Below are 23,007 nucleotides of genomic sequence, written 5' to 3'. Positions count from 1 at the left end.
ACTCAAGTCTGGTGAGTAAACAAATACACCATTTGACTAAAATTGTAATGTAGTTCATGGATAGTGGAAAATATTGGGGTTTGTTAAGGATTACTTTTAGTCTGTTTTCTTTGGATTTGTTTGGTTTAGCATTCATTAATTTCTCGAACACTTTGTGTATGGTTAATAGCAAAAACAAAGGAAGTGAAGGCAAGAATACAGAGATTCGGAGGAGCAAAATAGACTTTAATATGGTAAATCTCTTAATGACAATAATTTAATGAATGATAACGAATGCATCACAAGTTAAGTGTGTATACATTTGGACTTACAAAAATATATGCACTTAAAAGTTTGGACATAAATACATAAATGATAAATAATTGAGCACAAGTAAATAATGTACAGTAAATAGATCTATTTTACAAATAAATGTAAATTTCTTAAAGATCTGTTCTTTTGTCTTGGTCAATAGAATCAACAGGAATTCTATTTATACATTTGGGTCATTCTATAATTTAGTCTACATTTCATGTCCATTGATGATCTTTCTCTCTTTTTTTAATCTATTTTCTTAGAATGCATAGTATAATCTCATATTTTCTATTTGATCTCACCACATTTCATAAACCTTAATTTTGCCTTTATGTCCCTTGAATTATAGTTTGTACAATGTCCACTTTTTGAATTGAGTGGGTTTTTTTTTTTCTCTATATTTGATCTCCAGTGACATGATAAAAGATGAAAACATCTTTTTATCTGTACTATCAAATTGGTGTTTAATGATCAAACTTGGCAACTAGCAGACAAGTTACACTGTTGAAAAATATTTAAACTGAAACCAATATTTCTTTGAGAAAGAGCTTTGTTTTTCCTGATATGAATTGCACCCAAAATTATATAAGGATTGATAACATGATTTCCCCTTCATAAGTCATGTTGGATAAGGTATTTTCGTTTTTAGGTCTGGAAGTATGTGCATGCAGTCCAGCAGAAGCTCATCCACCACGAGATGCTCAGTGTTGCTGTTGCTCTTCTTTCTGATAAACACACACACATTTTAAACTATTATTTGTTTTTCCAGAAGGAAATATCAGCACTTACAATGCCACAAACATTATTAGCAGCTGAAGCACACGAGCAAGTATAAAAAAAAAAAAAAAAGATTTACCATTTGGTTACATTTTAAATAGTGAAAGTCCTATTGTTAGTAAATGTAAGCTGGTGAAAATGTAGTATTGAATGTTTTGATGAAATTAAAACCAATTATACGGCTAATTAACAGCTGATACTGTGTCAAAGTCTGAGTCTGGTCTGCAGTTCAATTAACTTCAGTGTTTTACAACACAATCACCGCTGGATGACTCTAGTGTCCCAAAAACCTTTTCAAAGGTCAAAGAGCCCCTGAGGAACAGGAAGTGTGTCAAGTATTCATCAGCACCAACACAGTTAATGAAATATAAATCAGAGTGTTAACTAGCCAATGAGAATAAAGTTCAGCCCCAGTTAACTGTCACTAGTTGGCCTTGTCATTATCAAAATATGGTTGGTTTTGCCAGGAGATATAAATAAATAAAAATGTTGTTCCTGAACAATCTCGTCTCTTCTATCTGTTATAACACTAAATAAGGAAGTGATTATTATTTATATTTATATATATATATATATATATATATATATATATATATATATATATATACACACACACACACACACACACACACACACACATATATACACCTCCATTTGTTGCTGAATCCATGCGAAAGCTTTACTTGTGCTGGTGTAAATCCCTGGTTTGTTTTTTTGTCCACAGCTCTCTGCCCAGCTGGCTGCCCCCACCAATGTCCACCCGGACCCCTGACAGGCCAGCGGCCCTCCGTTGTCCCCCTGCAGACAGAAAACTAGGGGTTCAACTAAAGATTGGCTATTTGAATAATGACTGTTGTAGCTCTTTGTGATGATAATACACAGATGCTGTACCTGACATGTCCCAGCACCACCCTCTGAGAATCCTGCACAGATGTTCCAGGGAGTCAGACCCAGTCCGCAGCAGACTCTGCTGGACAGTAACGGGACCCGAGCGGTATGAATGGACACACTGGCCTCTCCTGCGCAACACACACGTGTGTATTCTGAAGACACCAACTGAATACACACTCAGAAAGCAATATGGTTCAGTCTTCAAAAGCTGTCAAACTTGTTTACTACACACATTTGCCCAAGAAATACCAGCTGATTTTCAATTCAGTGCCATTTGAACTGTACTAACACCTATAGGATCCACACTCACCACCATCCACTGTGGCTCCCCAGCCTGAGATCAAACACATCTGTCCATCCTCAAAGCTCTCGCCATAACTGGGCAAACAGATGGGTGCTACTTGATCTGGGAAGGGAGAAAAAAGGGGATATATCGTACTAAAACCATCATTAGATTTCAATTTAAAAGTCTGTTTATACAAATATTTCATCCAGTGACTAGAAGCTAATTCTTACCATTGAAAGACAGAGGTAGTTTAATCTTTACAAGCGCTATGTTGTAGTGCATTTCTCTTGGCCTGTAGTTGGCATGGTAGATGATTTTCTCCACAGAGAGAGCCCCAGATCCACTCAATGGCTGGTCTGTTATCCCAGCATGCACGGCCCATAACAGTGGCTGATCATAGCTTTGAACAAAAGCAATCACATATTTAAGTACTGGACTAAGCCAAATGAGTCCAGTGCCAGTGTAAACTAGGCTGGATCAGTATCAGATTAACAGAAACTAGTCTCAACCAGCACAGAAACAATTTAAAGCAGTCTGGTACCAGATCAGGATAAAAAAAAAAAAGCTTGGACCAGTATCATACCATCACAATCCAGTCTGGATAAGCACAGAACCAGCTTTATTGAGTCTGGACTCTGGACGTGTACCAGACCAGAATAAACCAGACTGAACGGGCACAAAAAAGCATAAAACAGCCCTTATCACCATCAGTCTCGCATAAATCAGTGTGGACTAGCACAGAACCAGTATAAACCATTCTGGACCAGAACCTAACCACCATAAAACAGCCTGGACCATCGAAGAAATATCTTAAACCAATTTGGACCAGCACAGAACCAGTATAAACCAGTCTGGGCCAGCATCGGTTCATCATAAGCCAGTCTGCACCAGCACAGAACCAGTAAAAACCAGTATGAACTAGCATCCAACTGGCATAAAACATTCTGGACCAACACAAAACCAAGTTTTTTTTTTTGTACCAAGTCAACATGATATATGTTCATTTGTGTGTGTGTGTGTGTGTGTGTGTGTCAGAGCAGTGTGAATCCAGCGCTCACTGATGATCGTTCCTCCACACAGATGCTGTTTCTGGTAGTGAAGGCTGACCTGCCACGGGACCAGCTCAGACCTCGACACGTTCCCTCCCGCAACACGACTGCGGACGGCTGGCCTGGAGCCACACTCTACACCACAACACACAAACTGGATCTGAGTGGAAACCTCACTGACACAATACAAAAGCCACAAGTGTTTTATATCATATAGATGTTTGGTTCTGGGTGGTTTCTGAGTATTTACTGACTAAACGTCATACACGATATAGATTACAGTCTTACATAAGTATGAGTCACTGAAGCAATTGGTAACTGTTGTGACGTTTATCTTTAATAATAATAAAAAAAACTATAGTCACTATACCTGAACTGCATCGAGTCTTTCTGGAATAATAAAAAATCTTAATTGACTTCTTAATTACAGATTTGTGTGTCACAAACACACAGCTTTTCACTTTATAAAACAGGACTGGAGTCGTGTTGATTACTTGTGGATTATTGTGATGTTTTTAATCAACTGTTTGAACTCTCATTCTGACGGCACCCATTCACTGCAGAGCAACCATTGGCGATCAAGTGATGTAATGTGGACTATATATTTAAACTGCAGCGAATACGAAACGGTGTCGGGAATCTTTTTGACTGACATTAAAAAGAACCACATTGTCAACTTTTTTTTTTTTTTTTTTTTTTTTTTTGGCAGGGTATATTCGGTTGCTTTGCACGAAGGAGTATAAAAGGAGGTTTACCTGAGGTATGAAGAGTTTTGGATCTTGAAGTTGTCTTTAAGTCCTGTTTGGTTGATATTAAGAGCCACTAGATTATTCTGAAAGACTGCTTCAATGGAGGAGATGGGAACTTCAGTAGAGTTCACATAACTACAATCAGTAAGAGGAGAACAAAAAACTGGTTTCTTTCACACGGATATCAATTCATTTTGAAGTTATTAAATATATTTAAAAAAAAACTATATACCTGACACAAGTGCAATTTCTCTTTCCCTCTAAATTTCATCCTTATTTACTTTGAGTCATAAGCTGTTACTTCTTGACTGTAGACATGCTGATTGGCGCTTTTATTAAGGAGGTGTGGCTGGAGGGCAATCAGTCATTGTTTTTGACCAAAACAACTACTAAATTCAAGTCCCAAGATGCCTAACATTAAGAACAGACAGACCTCTGAAATTAAAAGACAGCCAGAAGACTGCAGATATTGAATGGAACTTGACCTAGTTGAGGTGAAAAAGCATTTGCTGCGATGATATTTCTTTCTTTCAGTTAATGGCAGACTGATTTTGATTGGATTAACTATGCAGATGATGAGGCCACCAGGAACAGAATCTCATTATTATTCATAGACACCCACAAAGTGCAAGAAAACACACTCACACAAGCACACACTAGAAAAGTATCATCATATTTCTGTTTAAAAAAGGGAAATCCCTGCTTTGCTCTGGGAAATACATTTATCCTAGTATAGAAGGCATGACAGATGATCATTTTGGCTTCGTTGTTAGTCAACAGACATGAAGAGAATAATTGCAGACCCAGGATCTGAAGTTACTGGATTACAGTCCTGATCTTTCACAGCTGTCCCACTGAGCAGGACACTGACGGCTGATTCTGTAAATAGCAGAACTATGAGAAAGGGCACCTCAGTCGTGGTATTTACCAGCCCGAGATTCGAACCCACAACCCTAGGGTTAAGAGTCAAACTCTCCTAACCCTAGGGTTGTGGGTTCGAATCTCGGTTTCATTCGTAATGGAGATTCCAAAGTGCTCTTCTTTGGTCAGAACCATAGAGAGCGATCGCGGATAGGTCTGTCCTATACACCCAAACTTTTAACATTGCAACAAAATATTTAATCACCATATAGTTCCCACGTCCCTGAATGCTAGAATTCAAATTAATGGTTTTCTTTTTGATAGAAAATGTAATTTATTCCTGTGAAATGCAAAGTTGAATTTTCAGCATCATTACTCCAGTCTTCTGTGTCACATGATCCTTCAGAAATCATTCTGATATGCTGCTTTGCTGCTCAGGAAATATTTCTTATTATCTTTCATGCTGAAAACTGTTCTGTTTATTGTTTGATGAATACAACTTTCAAAACAACAGTGTTTATTTGAAATAAAAATCTTTTGTACCATTATACATTTCTTCACTTCAGTGCACCCTTTCTGAACTGTTGTCAGTCATGGGATCGTGTGAAAAATGTATCTTTGCCATCACAGGAGTTGTTAGAATAAATATATTATTTTAAATTGTAATTTCACAATATAATTTATTTGTTTATTGTGCTGTATTTTTGATCAAGTAAATGCAATCTTGGTGAGCATAAGAGACTCCTTTCAAAACATAAGAAAAAAAATTATAGTTATTCCAAATATTTGACAAGTAGTGTATATTTTGAAAAACAATAATTAATGATGATGATGTTTTTGGTGATGGTTAAAGGAAAAATGTTGAGGTGTTCAGCAATAAAAAAAATAAAATAAAAAAAAGTCTTGTTAAAAGACTTAAATTCTTGAAAAAAGAAAAAAGAAATGCTGCTGTAAGTTGTCTGGTATAATATATTATTGTTTAGCATATAAAAAAAATAAGCAGTGAGGCTATTTTGTTTTGAAATATTAGTAATAAATGTCCACTAAACCCATTCTGCTGTGACTAGAAACCCACCTTTAGTTAGTTAGTTAAACAAACCAATAACTACTTAAAACTTTGATATTTACATGAAAAGGCATGCTTCATTAAAAGATGAAAAAGAAAGATATTAGCACAAAAAAAAATACAGGGGAAAAAAATGTTTGAAAGCATAACGACCAAGTTGTACATGCAAGTGTATTCATTGCTTAATGACAAAAAAAGTGAGCACATGATGGATAGCATGAGACCGGAGGATATTGTGAGAGCTGCTGCGATAGAGCCACCTTGTCAACCTTAAACACAAGGACACCCACAAACACTGTGACATGACATACTGCTGGTCGTGTTCCTTACCCTCTCCTGACCGCTTCCTCCTTCTGAAACGGGCCGCTCCGTCTCTCCTGCTGTCTGGGACGAAGCATGACTCTGCTCTCTCCTCTCATCTTCACTCCATCTGGGATGACAGTGACACTGATCCACTTAGGAAGTGAAAAAGTGACGTTGTCAATGGGAATCCAAGGCCCACGGTCTGTTTAATCTTTGTCAGAAAGAATGAAGAATGAATTACATCCAGCGAGTCCAAATCCAAGCAACCGCCTGTGAAATTAGCTTTTGTGAAATTGAAAAATGAAGGGGCTAATCTGAAGGTGACTTACTAGAGCGCTACAGATCTGTCCTTCTGAGTGACTTCATGTCTTATACTTGTTCCTCTCTCTCTCTCTCTCTCTCTCTCTCTCTCTCTCTCTCTCTCTCTCTCTCTCTCTCTCTCTCTCTCTCTCTCTCTCTCTCTCTCTCTCTCTCTCTCTCTCTCTCTCTCTCTCTCTCTCGGTGACACCTGAGCAGGTGTGCAGCAGTGTTTTGTCACGTCACTACAGCTTTGGATCAGGTAATGCTGGACAGTCTCAGCTTCTGAGCTCCGGTTACACTGAAAGGTCAGGCAGGGGCGCCAAACGTGAAAAGGTCATCAGTCTTTAGACGGTTCCCTTACTGAACCTTCAGGGCCATGATTATATTCATCAAGGACCATGTAGTTCCTAGATATATGATATCTGAACCTATATGTATATAATAGGAGATTTTCCATTACTCTAACGTATAGCCAAGACTGAAAAACATATTCTTTTTTTTCTAAAATGGTGAAAATATCCACAGTTATATTCATTTTTTTTCTTTTATTGACTTATCTTAAATAATAAAAATAAAAAAATATTTGTATGGGCTTAAAGTAAAATATATCTAGGTTTTCAGATAATTATTTTGAGACTATTTTGTTCATAAAGGATAAAGTTATATATATAAAAATATTTATTCATAAATATTTATACATAAAAATATTTATACATAATAGTAAAAATAATACAAATATTATAGATAATAAAATGCAATTCAAAAACATTTGACTGAACAATTTAAATTTCTGAAAATTCATCATGATATTCAGGTTTAAAGTACAAAAATTCTAGATGTTGGGAGACTGTGATAAATGAAAAAAATGTTTTGTTAAAAGACTAGAATTTAGAAAGAAAGACATTTAGTATAATCTACTACTGCTTAACATAATAAAAAAAATAAGCAGTGTGAGGCTCTATTAGTAATAAATCTCCACCAAATCAAAGCCAGCGTTTAGTGCAATGCAGGAAGCTATTTTAATTCAATAAATACATGTCTGAAAGCTTAATGATTAAATTGTACACTCAAGTGTATTCAAGGTGTAGGGAAATGTGTTTTAGTACTTTAAACTTCATGGTCATAAAAACAAGAAATCGTTGGATTAATTCAGTCTAATACAGTACATGTGTTTCTGATTCGTAAACATGCACTGTCTCTTTCTCACCATCAGGTGCCATTAAAGTGCTTGAGTGCGTCACGCTTCATTGTACGGGCTTTAGGCAGCGGTTCATGAGTCAGCGCCTCCTCGATTGTTAGGGTGAAGTGGGCTCTGTTGCAGTGATGATTGTGTGATAAAGTAACCGATTTTTACGCAGTTGTAATCCGGTCTCGCGCGCAGTCACGACTACTGGATAATATGAGATGCGTTTGACTCAGCAGCCATAGACTGAGAGAAACAACAGCGTGACCGATGAAAGAACTGCACAGGCCAAATATAAAGTGGCATTTATAGTTTCAAAACTTCACTAACTGTTGCCTCCGGTGGAAGCACTGAGGTGTTTAAACTAAATCCAGATCATTCACATTCAGCCGTGAACACACTGACCAGTGGTCTGAACATGGTTTGTTGTTGTCCTGGTAAAATATGTAAATTATTCATCTCTCATGAAAAAAGTAACATGACAAGTATATTAGGATTCTTTATGTTCAAAAATAATATCTGTAACTTTGACAAATGCATTATTTTATATGAGAAACAGTACACACAGCCTTGAAATTTTTTTTTTTTCAATAACCGATCACTTATTAAAATATTATTTAAAAATAAATATTGGAGTCTATATGTAAGTGTGTTTCCTACTTACACTTTTACACACACATTTCCATAGACACAAAATCTGGAAAAAAAACTACCTTAAAGGCAATTCAAAAGTGGCATATAAAGAGATCATATTTGAAGCACCTCAGGTAATATGAAAATAGTGTTTTTCTCTCTAAAAAAAGATAATGTTTACAGTTACAAAATTAACTTAATCATTAAAGATTTGACAACAAAATGACAAATGCACCATTACCTGAAGGTAGACATACTAAAAGGCCTTTTACTTTCTAAAAAAAAAAAGCGCAATTATAATTTATTTGGTGGTTTAGGGGACTCGATGGAAACTAAACGACAACATTTTAATTAAAACTATTGATTAAATAAAAGAAAGCAACGGAATTAATTCCCCTTGGATAGACAATTCAAATTCAGAAAAAGGATAGACATCACAGGTCGCCGACAGCGGTGACGTCAAACATCACTCACTCGCGGCTTGACGTCATCGCTGATATACGCTAATGATTGGAGGATTCTAGAGCGCTTCTTTGTGTAGAAGGACCCCACTTCCGCAACACGACAGACCTCGGATTATTGCGCTAATGCATTTCTTAAGGTGCGCACAATCTACAAAAATAAGTTAAAGGCAACAAATACATACATTTATCTTTAATATAATTGCAACATCTGTTGATACCCATAATTTCCGATGCAGTCTGGATTTATTGAGGCTTTCTTCTGGGTTTACGTGATTGATCCATGATGATTTGATCAGCCCATTCTTCTCTACCTGAACGTATGATAAATATAGCCACGGTTTCGAGCGCCGTCGTGATGTCACTCAGCGGACTTTAGGTGCCCCCTCAGGATGCCTGAGTAGATGCGCTCGCCGCCAATGAGCGTCTCCGGTGTGAATGTCCTTCATTTCTCTGGCTGCCTAGAGAACTTGCCATCACGGATCCCAATTTGGATGTGAAAAGGGGAAGAGAAGCGCCTCTCCGGTTCGCCGCTGCCCCACAATCGCGTGACATTCTGGAGCGTCTGAAAGCGCTTTAACTGCGCGCGACATGGAGTGCCGAGTTCTGTCGATCCAGAGTCACGTCGTGAGAGGATACGTGGGAAATAAATCCGCGTCCTTCCCGTTACAGGTGAGCAGCGTTCATCGGAGGCTCGCGGCACAGTACACTCGTGATTATTATAGTGCATGCCATGCTTGCTGCTGGTGAAAGGGAAGGTCACATGGTCAGTTTTTCCTTGCATACTATTCTATATTTATGTAGTGAATTTCCCTCATCCCGAGACTAGACGGTTAATTCCCAGAACTTGACCCCCTGATTAAAATATGTTTCTGATTGTAACTTGTCTAGTTGATTGCCACAGAAACTATTAAAGCAGGCTCATTAGGTTTTGAACGGCTCCAGCTGTCATACCTTCATTTGCTCGAGCCGTTCTTCTGCACGCTCGTGCTGACTTACGTCTCCGAGACTGACGTCACAGCCGGGTGGCTCAATTCCAGCAAAATCGTGACTTTTTTTTTCTTCTTTTTCTTCAGAGGCTTTTCCAGCCGCGTCTAAACCCCACGCTCGTGCTTCCTGCATTTGAATGTTTCATCTTTAAACCTCTGATTGTTTCAGTGACAGAGAGTGCTGTTTTAGATTAGATAACCCTCGTGTTTTATATTTGAGTTCCTATGCAAACACCCCAAATTTGTACACGTGAATGCTATTAATAGAACTAATACTAATTCTAAGTGAAGTTAACCTTTTTATTTCCCCTCAAAATATGTTCCTGTGATTATCTGACATGACAATATTATAGTAGACAGATCAGACTAAAGCTTGAACTTTTCTGGCTCATTTGCATAATGCATCATCTTTTGAGCTCTTGAACTTGAAACCAACTATGCCTGTGTTATTAGTGTGATCATTTAGGAAGCTATTGATTTTAAAAGCATATATTAGACACCTAAACTTTATTAATCATAGTTTTTTTTTTTTTTTTTTACAATGGATTGAACCTAGCAGGGTAGAAAAGCTGTTAAGGTTGCCCATAATAACCATATGAATGTCGAATATGAATGACCCCAAATGTAATGCTATGACTCATTTGTGTAATGCTATGACTCATAAAAGCAACTAATATGCATGTGTTATGTAGGAAGTTAAAAGCATATGTTAGACTGGTGGTCAAGCTCAGACGCTTAAACAATATATAGCTAGATTATGTACACAACGAATGGAGCCTAGCAGAATCGTAACTGTGTTAAAGTTACCAGGTGCTCAACAAAGGACTGACAGTTGATTTTTATGTTTAACCATCTGATAAAGTCATATTGTGTAAGAAAAGTATATATTCTTATTCCGACAATCACAGGCTCTTGTGTTATTGCATTGAGTACTTTATCAATCTGTGTCACTGTCTGAATTAACTTCTTTTCATGTCTGGAATGTGTGTGTGTGTGTGTGTGTGTGTCAGGTCTTGGGGTTTGAGGTGGACTCGATCAACTCTGTTCAGTTCTCCAATCACACAGGTAAGCTGACACAAACATTCTGCTGATTTTTGGAGAACAGCTTGTCACAGTGATACAGTGTCATTAGAAAGCATTTTAGATCAAAGAATTGTGTGGTTAAAGAGTCTCAGTATATTTGTTACTATGATGTCACACATGCACTGATGAATAGAATGTGTTACTGTAATGATGTCACCGATCCTTTAAATCATTTCCTGTTATGTTTTGATTGAGACCTTTTTACTTAAGGGCAGAATACTACTCATTTCTTTGTTCCTTTTTTTCTTTTTTTTCTGAACTGTCCCTTTAAAGAAGTCTGTATGAGAGAGAAAAATTGATATAGTACTAGAAAAGTTCCCTCTGGTGACATAGAACTGGTATGTATGCACAGGTGTCACAGGTTTATTTGTCACTGCTAAACGTCCCAACATGATTTCTGGATCAGCTCCTTATAAGCGCATCCCATTTCAAAGCATATAGGTAGAATAACCCCTACTGGCCTCAGATCAGTGGTCTAAACAACACGTGGCACAACCTGCTGTAGACTGTTGCCCTGTGACCGGCCTCCCTCTCTGCTTGACTGCTTTCTTCTCCTCAGGGCTCTAGCGTTGTCTTTAGACACTTGAGTTGGGTTTTTCAAAAGCATTTAAGCCTATAGACAGAGGGACACAGACTCATGCGCTGCTGGCTTATGAAGTATTTCCTAACCAGCAGCTAACCGAGTACCAGGAGTCTGAGGAGAGCTTCTTATCTGGATTAGTGAAGTTGTAGTATGTAGAACGAGTCTTCAGCAGTACTGTGGTTTCAGCACACATGGCTCATTGAAGTCATGGGTAACTGGTTTAGAGTAAGTGGATGGGCAGTTTGAAGGGGTTGGACATCTCAAAAATGTCCTTGATAACTTTTTTTTTGAGGGGGGGGGTCCCCTGATGTTACATCAAGCTAAAGAAAACAAAGCTACTTCAGCATTTCATTTTTTTTATTATTCAAAAATGTTTAATTTATTCTTTTATAAAATTTGATTGATAATTTAGTGTAGGAATGCAATATATTGCCACCATGTGGGTCATTTGATGACCAATGTTAGATATTTCCCCACTCTACTATTATGAGCATTTTTTGTTTAATTCAAATGTTTTTTTTTTCTATAGCACAATTTGAAAGGAATATTTCTCCATCTTCCACTGCTCACTTTGATTACACCACTAAATAGTAAAATAGTTTTTTAGTGGTGTAATCACAGTGAGCAGTGGAAGATTTTTTAAATATATTTATATTAAAAAAGGAGATATTATAGATTCACTACATAAGCCATTTATTGGTTATTAACCATAACAAAGACACAGTTCAAAAGTTTGCAATCTGTAAGATGTTTGCTTTGTTTTTGAAAGATGTCTCTTATGCTTGCCAAGGATGTGTTTATTCAATAAAAAAAAAATGTAATATTGTGAAATATTACAATTTAAAATAATTTTTATTATTATAATTATTTAAGTTTTTCAAATTTAAAGTATTTAAAAATGTATTAATTTACTTTATTTTCAGCATTCATTAATCTACTAAATCATTCTAATATGCTGATTTAGGGCTCAAGAAACATTTCTTATTATGCTAAATGTTTTTGAAGAGAAGACTATAATAATAAAAAATGAAAAGTTAAGTATTTTCTGTCTGTTGATGTGACAGCAAGGAGATCTCCAAACCGGACCATCCCTCTAACACTTCATAGTTTGACCTTGGATACATTTTTTTACAGGTTATGATGATCTCTGTTCAAGAACATCAATGGGCACTGCAAAGCCTTATGGGTAGAAACAGCATGCGTTCACCTCATGCGGCATCTTCTCAATGCTTTCCCTGATCGTGATTCGGTGTGTAATCGAGTATCTGCATGATACGTGTGGGTGACGTGACTGGGATTAGAGGTTTTGTGGTTCCAGCCGAGAGGCTTTGCAGAGTTGCGACAGCAGAAAATGATGACGACAGACACCCATCTTATCAAAGATTTCCCTTTGCAGTCATCCTCTCCCCATAACACACACACACACACAATGATGCGTCTTTTTCATCCAGCCCCTCAGGCTTTCCTCTGTCCTGTTTCTTAGCAACTAGAAACATACCATGTGACCAGCTCGGTGACTCACCTGAATTGTGACATCACAGCTCCCGCGGCAACAGCAATGGTGTCTGATGAAGCGGTGGCGCTTCTGTCCGTAGCCCGTAGATATGTGAGAGCAGACAGATGATCAGACGAGGAAGTGACATGTGACCAAACGAGATCTTCATGCTCGTAGCATCTCAAACATCAGCGGCCGCTCTGCATCACTGCTGGATTTTGAATCTGATTTCTGTGTATTTGATCTGTGATCTGTCTTGATTCAGGGTATTCTTACTGGAAGGGACATGTCTTGGCTGCAGATGAGCTTCAAGTCCTGTATGAAGGGATCAAACTCAACAACGTCAACCACTACGACTATGTACTTACAGGTCAGTTCTTTGACTGCCATTCAGGCCAATGCATCTCTGTTTGACACGCTACTGTGGATTATTTGCATGCTTAGTAATTTATTGAGCGGAGGGATGAAAAATATGGAATGATGTAATTCTGTGATGGCATAAAGCACTGCACACGTGCCGTAGTGGGACCCTAGAGGCCCTGGGACAGTTGAGAGTATTTTTGTAAAATATTTTCATTCAAATTTATTTTTACAATATTTTTTACAATATATTTTTACAAGTGTTCATTAAAAAAAAAGTGTATAGTTTTTGTCCAGTATTTCACACGTTTTGCATAATTTGACAAAATTACAACTTGATTTTAAGATATTTTTTATATAATAATTGATATTTATATAGAATATTTATCATTATCATGTTTCATATTTAATCTCAAGCATTGTAACCATGTACACAACATTTTTATATATCTTGATATCTTTGTCTATATCTATATATATTTTGATATCAAAATTGTTTGGTTTTGGATGACACCACAGCTATACAAACTTTAAAAATATATATATATATATATATATATTAAATACACTACCTTCATTCAAACGTTTTTTTTTTTTTTTTTTTTTTTTACTCATCAAAACTACATTTATCTAATCAAAAATACTGTTCTTTCAGAAATCATCTAATGTGCTGATTTGCTTCTCAAGAAACATTTCTTATTATTATCAGTGCTAAAACAGTTGTGCTGCTTAATATTTTTGTGGAAACTTAACATATTTTATGATAGATTTTCCTAGCTTAGACTTTAAAGTCTGGAACAAGGGTAAAATAATAAAATATATAAAGACATGTCAAAAAGTTTACAGTTTTAAAATGTTCAAATTAGATTTATTAAAAATCAAGTTGGTATGTAAAACATGCCAGGCACTGAAGAAGCTCCCATAGGAGCCAAATTCAACATTGTGGCATTGAGTATCTCATTGGCAAACCCCTTTTTGTTTAGAAATTCGAATAATCTAGTTGATTTGTTTGTATTGTGCATTCAGTAGGTTAGTGTCATGTTGTCTGGAGTCAGAGAGGAAGTGAACACATCTCTCTCTCCTCCTCTAACAACATAGAGCTGAGACTGAGAGAAATCCTGTGCTCTGTTGAGTGTGTTAGCGAGCGAGACGTCTCCTTTACCATCACCTTGAGAAGAGAAGGAAGAGAGGAAAGCACACAATGGCTAAAGGGGAAAAGGGGATAATGAAAACATAGGAATAGATTGCACATTTTTAAACAGTAAAAATAAATATAACTCCATCTGAACATAAATAAGATATATCATATGCATATGTATTGGGATTAGATGTAAATAGATTTAGTTGTTTTGTGGGGTTTTGTGTGCACTTCCGTTCAAAATATTTGGGTCAGATTTAATTTTAATTGAAAGAAATTAATGCTTTTTTTTTTTTTTTTTTAGCAAGGATGCATTAAATTGATAGTTTTTGTTGCAGAAGATTTCTATTCTTAATTCTTAAATGCTGTTCTATTGAACTTTATATTCATCAACAAAAACATGAAGCAGCTCTCCTGTTTTCAACATTTATGATAATAAATGTTTCTTAAGCTGCAAATCAACATATCAGAATGATTTCTGAAGGATCTTGTGACACTGAAGACTGGAGTAATGATGATGAAAACTCAGCTTTGCCATCACAGGAAAAATTTACATTTTTAAATCTATTAAAATGGAAAACAATCATTTCAATAAGTGTATTAACATTTCACAGTATTACTGTTTTTTTTTTTTTATTTGAATAAATCAGCCTTTGTGCACATAAGAGACTTCATGTACTGACCCCAAACTGCAGTGACTTTTAACATCAAAACCAGACCATTTCTAAAGCTCAAGAAAACGTGCTTCTCTTATATTGATGGTTTAATAATAAAAAAATGAATTGATTTTGGAGGTATGAAATAAAGTAATTTCTTCAAAAATGGCAAAAGCAGCATAATTCTGACACTATTTCACTCACAAATTCTCTGTATTGTAGTAATAACCACAGGTGGCCTGTATCATTAAAAGATTGTATCCACCTCACTGGTTTTAAAATGCTCAGGCTCAAAGAATGAGAAGGACCCAAGACTGATCCTCGAGCTTGTGCTGAGTGGTCAGTTTTTTTTTTTTTTTTTTTTGAAGGAACATTTTGATCTGGGATGAATGGAGTCAGAGATCAAGAGTAAGATAATGGTAAGAAAAGCAGAGTACTGATCAAAGCTTTTCTCTCTCCATTACTGCAGGTTACAATAGAGATACATCATTTCTGGAGATGGTGGTGGACATTGTTCAGGAGCTGAAGAGGGCCAATCCTAACCTTGTATATGGTGAGTGTCATCCTAGGTTAACAAAAGCTACAGATGAGAGTGAGTTTATATAATACCATCAAAAATGTTGGGATCAGTAAGATTTTTTAAAAGAAATTTATACTTTTATTCAGCCACAATGCGTTGCAAGACATTTAAAATGTCACAAAAGATATCCATTTCAAATAAATGCTGTTCTTTTGGACTTTATTGTTGATCAAAGAATCAAAATGTATCAATTTCCACAAAAATATTTAGCAGCACTGCTGTTTTCTTTGTTGATGATGATAATAAATGTTTCTCTGATGGATCATGTGACTCTGAAGACTGAAGTAATGATGCTCAGAATTCAGCTTTGCATCAGAAGAAAAAATTACATTTTAATATTCCTTGTTTTTTGATCAAATAAATGCAGCTTTGGCACATTAATGTACAACTTGTGTTACTCTGTTTTTCTCAGTTTGTGATCCTGTCTTAGGTGACCATGGTTCAATGGTAAGTTAACCCGTTCAGTTGTTTTGTCTTCTGACCCATCCTCTTCATTATATATGAAATAGAATTTGGATAAATGGTGACATGTATTTTTAATATTACTCTTTGTCTTTTGCAGTATGTTCCTCAGAATCTCCATCCTGTGTATAAGAATAAAGTGGTGCCTGTGGCCGATATCATCACACCCAACCAGTTTGAGGCTGAGTGAGTAGAGTCCCTCCTCTCAACAGCTTTGTGTGTGTTATTTTGTGATGGGCTGATGTCAAACCTCTAGCCCCTCACCTGCTTCACTATGACAGAAGAGTGATATTGTTGTTCCCTCTAGTGGTCAGCTGTGGATTTAGCCATAAAGCTTCAGTGCCTCACAGCTGTTCACATCACGCTGATATGCAATCAACTCCTCTAACTCCATCTTCTTTATTCCAGGTTGTTGACGGGGAAGAATATCAGCACAGAGAAAGATGCTGTTGAGGTGAGGTTCAATACATCATGCCCTCAAAAGAGCCTTAAAAATGTGAGGCAGAAATAAATGTCTAGTTATAAATGGTATGCACTAGCAGCAAATGATACACACACCCCAAATTTCCTAAATTAATTTTATTTATTATTATTATTATTATTAATAGTAGTAGTAATTCAGTTAATGTTTTTATTATCATCTTATTATATATTATATTTATATTTTATTTATATGTTATATTATGTTGTATTATCATTGAATATTTAGTAATAATACAGGTCATTTTAAAATATTGTTAATTAAAAATAAAAATTATTAATATTGTCAGTAATGTTTTAAAATTATTGTTTTATTGTTTTTATTATTATTATAAGTAGTAGAAGTAATACAATTAATGTTTTTATTACTATTATCTTATATATATATATATATATATATATATATATATATATATATATATATATATATATATATATATATATATATATATATATATATATATATATATATATATATAATATTTTATCTTTTATTACTGTATTTTAATCACTGAATATTTAGTAATTGATGATTTTAAAATACTGTTAATTAAAATGATTATTATTATTGTTGTCAATAATAATGTTTTAAAATTATTGTTTTATTACTACCTTATCTAATATATTCTTCTTCTTATTGTTATTATTATTATTAATGTTATGTACTGTAAATAATATTAATAATGATTATAATTGTTGTTGTTATTGATAATAATATAAATAACAACAATAATACAAATATTTTAAAGTGGCTGTTATCATAATAACTAATTATATTCAGGTGATGGACCTGCTGCATAAGATGGGTCCAGACACAGTGGTCATCACCAGCTCTGATCTGCCCCCTCGTCTCGGAGACAGATTCCTGGTGTCTTTCGGCAGTCAGCGCATTTGTAAGTGTGTGTGCTTCCTGTGCAACTCAAAATTGCTTTGTCATCAATTTATTGGAATGCATATGAATTAAGATATTTGTATATTTATTTGAACCGCCTACATGTGATCATTGTGTAGCCTTGTGGTTAAAGATCAGGGCTGGTTCATGAATGATAAGTTCTTGTGGAGAAATAAGCATGTTTCTGCAGTGATGCCGGACGGTTCAAGGAAGACCCAGCGGATCCGAATAGAGGTGCCGAAGGTGGACGCCGTGTTCGTGGGGACCGGTGATCTGTTTGCTGCTATGCTGTTGGCCTGGACTCACCATTACCCAACAGACCTGAAAGTACAGCATATTAAATCAATATGCAATAAATGCATCACAGTGATCATGCAGCATAGTCTCTTTCTCACTGTTATTCTGTTCTTCACAGACAGCATGTGAGAAGACGTTCTCCGTCATGCACCATGTCATTCAGAGGACTATATCTTATGCCCATGGTAAAACAACAGCTAAAAGTTGTTTATTTGATATGTATATGCATGGGGTAGGGTTGTCAATATAACATTTTCAGCATCAGGTGATACCAACAACAAAAACTAATATATTACACACTCTTGTATGTTAAAGGGTTTAGCAATTTAGCATTAACAATTTAAGCCTTCAAGTACTTTTAATTTAAGTTAACTAAATTTTCAAGTAATTAAGTCAATAATAAAGCAAAAAAAATACAAATAAATAAGCAGTGCTCTATGTTTTTCAGTTATTTTGCAACAATATGAAGTAATGAAATCTATTAAATAATTGGGGGGGGGTTATATTTTTAATTGTATTCAATGTTTTTCGATATAGAATTTAATATTTCCTATATTTTATTTTACTATTAAAGTGATAAAATCTTGATCAAAACATAGAATATTTGTTTGGTTAACAGTTATGGCCATTGAAAAGTCTTAGCATGTATTTCATACATCACTACCATTTTTATTTATATACACTAACCACCGTTTGGGGTCAGTAGGATTCTTTTTGTAAAGAAAATATTTATTTTTAGGAAGATAAATAATTAAATTGATCAAAAGTGATGGTAAGGTCATTTATAATGTTCCAAAATATTTCAAATAATGAACTTTATAGTCAAGGAATCTTGAAAACAATACATCACAGTTTCCAGAAAAAATATTAAGCTGCACGTCTGTTTTCAACATTGATGACAATAAGACTTTTTTGTTGAGCAGCAGACCAGCAATATTAAAATGATTTCTGAAGGATCATGTGACAATGAAGACTGGAGCAATGATGCTGAAAATACAAGTTTACATCACAGGAATGAAGACATTTTTTCACAATATTGTCTAGTTTTTACTGTGGGATTTTAACCAAATGAATGTAGCCTTGGTGAGCATGAAAGGCTTCTTTCAAAAACATGACAAGATTTTACCGACCCCTAACTTTAAGCAGTGGTGTATGTAAATGAATGAGTCACAGTAAGCTTGTTTCATTGAAATGCCGCCTTCTCTCTCTCTCTCTCTCTTGTATTTTCAGAGTTGGCAGGTCCTGGTAGAAGACCGAGCCCTTCCCAGCTGGAGTTACGGATGGTCCAGAGTAAAGCTGACATCGAGGATCCAGCCATAGTCATTGAGGCCACTGTTATATAGAGCCGCCACACGCCACATCTCATCCACACATCTCACCCTCCGCTCACAACTGCACAATGTATAGATGTTGTACATTTTGATATGTAATGTGACATTGCCTTAGAATCTCAGCTAGAGCACAACAGTTCCATTTGAAGAGATCCGGCAGGGTACAGCCAAACAAGTGAGAGGGAGAGAGCCATCGTGTAATGAAGGGAAGAAAAGAGTGGGAGAGATGATCAGCCCTCTCTCATTCACACTTTCTTTGTGCATCTTCACCATCTCTGTCTCTCTCTTTCTCTCAAAGCTCCTCAAGAACTCCGGTACGTCCTGCACATAAAGCCCAGTCACTGACATTTCCAGACCAGGTCAGTTATATAACTAAACTGCCATTGATCTAGTGAGGACCAAAATTAATAATTAACATTAATATAGGTGTGTCGCTTTGGACACACTATCATTTTTAAGTCAGAGCAGTTCAGTAACAAACACAGAAATTAAAACCTAGATGGCCGAGTCTCACAAAAACTGTCTGGGTCATATTTGAGCCCAGAATCAAAAGATCAAATTAAGATATTTATTGCATAAAGGAAAACTAAGGGTATTATCAAAACCATTAAGATCTTGTGCATATATATAAAATTTTATTATTATTATATTATTTTCCCCATAATTTTTCCCACTTCTCTGTTGCTCACTGTAATGTGAAAAATATCCTTAATATCATTTTAATTATATACTATTTATATTCTTATTTATAAATAAAAGAATATATATTATGTATGTGTATATATATATATATATATATATATATATATATATATATAATGTATGTATGTTTTTCTTTTTTACATCTCTTCATATATATATATATATATATATATGAAGAGATGTAAAAAAGAAAAGAAAAACATACATATGCATACATTATATATATATATATATTTCTAAAAAAAAAATTTTTGCCAGACAGGATGAAGATTTTTTTTTTCATTGATGAAATGTGATTATTTTTCACATTACAAACAATGTTGGTACTAAACATAGATTATCTTTATGCAAAAATATAACCCTGTGCTTTTCTCTTTTGAATTGGGTGTTTAGTGTGGCTTTGACTTTTCTTTGTGAGATTTACCCAGAAAGCTTTGCTCACTGTGGTTCTTGATAAGATCAGGAAAAGAAATCTGGAAAAGATGTGTTGTATCCAACCTTGAAAATGAACAAGTACATTGTTAAATGTGTATTACAGACCCAAAGCACTCATTTGTGTGGAAAGTCCTATTTGTGTCTAAAATGTGTTTGATTTTTTTGTGACTATATTCTTCCGAAAAGGGAGATTTTATTGAAGAGATGCACTGCTGTATTTTGTGACTTTTTGATGTTTTTGGTGAGAGATACTGTAATGATTTTTGGCCTTGCTCAATGTATGATTTAATTCTCGTTCCATTGACTTCATTTTACATCGAGCATTTATAAATGCGGAAGTCTGAGCATTTCACTTCATGTTTGTTTGTCAGTGAAACTAACATTATCATGTCATTTGCTTTGTACTGATTGTATTTGCATTGATAATCTACTTGTTTTTACAAGCAGAAGAGACTTTAAAGTAGTTTTAAATTTTTATTTGATAGTATTTTCATATCTTAAAAGGAAGAGACTTGTATGAAGTTGGGGGGAACTTCTTAAAATGCCTTGATTAACAGTAGCTGTGTGTGTGTGTGTGTGTGTTAGTCTGGTGACCTGCGCCTGCTTCTCTCTCTCTGTGTCAGAGAACATGGTGTCTCTCGGTTACAATGCTGTGAAAGATAATAAAAGGCAGATGAGTTATATATTTAATCAGACTTGTTCTCCTTTGTTCAGTTCATAAGGAGATTGATTCTGTCAGCTGTGTGTGTCCTATGTCTGTTTCTATCTGTTTGATCCATTCTCCATGACACTCAGCAGTTATATGTGGATTTCTCAAGTATTATTTTAGTTTTGACTTTGACTAATGCTCTTCCAAAACTAGTCACATTTCTTTCATCCATCTTTTCATCCTCTGATCATTTCTGAGTTGCATTCGTATGTGAAACACTCAAAACTCCTTCTGACGGAATCTCACGAAAACATACCCATGTCACATTTAACTCCAAAGTCAAAAGAAGAGGGAACAAAAAAATAATCTTTCATTTGAAGAAACAAAGCCTATTTTAGGACTATTATATTTGGGGGGGATTTGTAACATTGTTTTTGGTGTCAGTTTTGCACATTTTATTGTAATACAATAATTTATTACATTTAAATCAGCATAAAAAAAAAAAAGTATAATAAAAAAATTTTTATTATTATTATTATTTTTTTTTTTTGCATTACCGAAATTATAAATTTAATTGTGATGGAAATAGTTTTAGAATTAAAAAAAATAATAACTAAATTTAGACAGCATCTCAGGACTATAAAGTGCTCAGAAAATCCATGTTTTTTTTTTTTTAAATATAAAATTCATGGGTTTTTTTTATTTTATTTTATTTTTTTAGAAAATTCATGTCTCTTGTTTATTTTATTTATTTATTTTTTGGAGTGAAATATGACCCAAGATATGTTCTTTACTGAGATTCATCTCTCTTCATCTACTCGGCTTCTAGCTATTCACCTTCCCTAGCAAAAAAAACAAAAACAAAAGATGGCCATGTGCAGGACTAATCAGGGGTCAGCAGCAGTGGTCTGAGGGGCATGTGCTTCAGCTTTTCATTAGTTACTGAACTGTAATCGAACTTCTTATGTGTATTTGTACATTGTGTATATGTACGTGTGAATGACAAAAGAGTGGCTCTGCCGTGAGTGTGTGAGTATTTGTGTTCTCTGAATAAACGGAGGAGGGAAGGAAAATAAGAAAAGCGAAGTCTAGTCTTTGTCAGTAAAGACAGTGAGGTGGTACACAGATGATCATGACACCACTGAATAAATGATACTGGTACCATTCACTAATGCCTCTTGTTCAAGGGCAACTAAACAGTTTTGGTTTAGCGCAAAATGTCCACTTGTGCATGATACTTTGGTTGACCTCATCGTCTGCAGTTAAATGTTAATGTTAACTTTATTTAAAGCGAAAGTATGTACGTTTATACCTTGAAATATTGGTTTCAAAATCTTTCTGATGGTAAGCGGACTCTTAATAAGGCGAATGGCTGTTGTTTCTTTTCCACGCTTCCTCCCAAACATCGGTTCTGTGTACATTTGATGAGCGGGTACGGATTCCCGCGAAAAATGCTATACAGCGCCAACAAATACAGAAAACGACATACAGTTGCTTTAGATATACCAGCAACATGCTTGCAATGAAAGCACACTTGTGTTTATTGTTAATTGATAAATGAGTGTGTCCTGATAAAAAAAAAAAACCCAGTCAGAACATCATACTGACTAAAAAGAAAAACCCACTCTATTAGTGGGCAGCCAAATATTCGTTATCACAGTGATGTCTAGTGCATTCCCTGAGGGAAGTGTTGTCAGAAACTGCATTTTTTTTTTTTTTCTGTAATCATAATGTTTGTAAATGATATAAATTGTGTGCTGTCTGTTGTAAGACTGTGGCTCAAAGATGACCAAATGATGCTGAGCTCCTTCTATTGGATGGAGCTTCTATCCTTTGAGAAAAACTAGTCCACTTCCATTATTTAGGCCATAAACAAATATAGGTCCCCTAATGCCGTTCTGTTTTTGAACTGATGTCCTGACTCCATGATACGGTTAAATCGCTTTGACCTATAAGTATATGTCTTCATCTGTATTTTGTATAATCAGCTGCCTTCCATTACAAGGCTTTCAATGCCTTACA

The 23,007-nt window shown here is 35.3% G+C and overlaps 2 protein-coding genes and 1 long non-coding RNA gene across 6 annotated transcripts; 1 reads left to right on the top strand and 2 right to left on the bottom strand.

Moving 5' to 3' along the window:
* Positions 1 to 208: 208 nt before the first annotated feature.
* LOC113067577 (transmembrane protease serine 3) lies at positions 209 to 6,685 on the bottom strand. Of its 4 annotated transcripts, none has more exons than XM_026240205.1 (7): positions 6,606 to 6,685; positions 6,304 to 6,487; positions 2,479 to 2,648; positions 2,273 to 2,368; positions 1,963 to 2,090; positions 1,720 to 1,869; positions 209 to 1,019 (listed from the first exon to the last, which is right to left on the bottom strand). In XM_026240205.1, exons 2-7 carry the CDS (start codon positions 6,390 to 6,392, stop codon positions 996 to 998), a joined length of 657 nt encoding a protein of 218 aa, XP_026095990.1. In that variant the 5' UTR covers positions 6,393 to 6,487; positions 6,606 to 6,685; the 3' UTR covers positions 209 to 995. The 4 variants fall into 4 exon arrangements, with proteins under 4 accessions (XP_026095990.1, XP_026095907.1, XP_026095827.1 ...); XM_026240122.1 differs by having other exon boundaries at positions 1,755 to 1,869; XM_026240042.1 differs by having other exon boundaries at positions 1,720 to 2,090.
* A 1,795-nt stretch (positions 6,686 to 8,480) lies between these two features.
* On the top strand, positions 8,481 to 19,915 carry LOC113067183 (pyridoxal kinase). Its single transcript, XM_026239523.1, has 11 exons — positions 8,481 to 9,525; positions 10,853 to 10,907; positions 13,269 to 13,373; positions 15,627 to 15,710; positions 16,150 to 16,184; positions 16,300 to 16,385; positions 16,608 to 16,653; positions 17,461 to 17,572; positions 17,762 to 17,898; positions 17,987 to 18,053; positions 19,099 to 19,915. The coding sequence occupies exons 1-11, from the start codon at positions 9,445 to 9,447 to the stop codon at positions 19,209 to 19,211; spliced, it is 921 nt and encodes a 306-aa protein (XP_026095308.1). The 5' UTR covers positions 8,481 to 9,444; the 3' UTR covers positions 19,212 to 19,915.
* LOC113067254 (uncharacterized) lies at positions 9,032 to 10,691 on the bottom strand. The gene is made up of 2 exons (XR_003279303.1): positions 9,808 to 10,691; positions 9,032 to 9,596 (listed from the first exon to the last, which is right to left on the bottom strand). It is a non-coding gene; the product is annotated as an uncharacterized LOC113067254 (long non-coding RNA).
* Positions 19,916 to 23,007: the final 3,092 nt, after the last annotated feature.

Source organism: Carassius auratus, chromosome 1, assembly GCF_003368295.1.
Source record: "Carassius auratus strain Wakin chromosome 1, ASM336829v1, whole genome shotgun sequence".
NCBI lineage: Eukaryota > Metazoa > Chordata > Actinopteri > Cypriniformes > Cyprinidae > Carassius > Carassius auratus.
The sequence above is the reverse complement of the archived record's forward strand: the minus strand, read 5'-3'. Positions and strand labels throughout refer to the sequence as shown.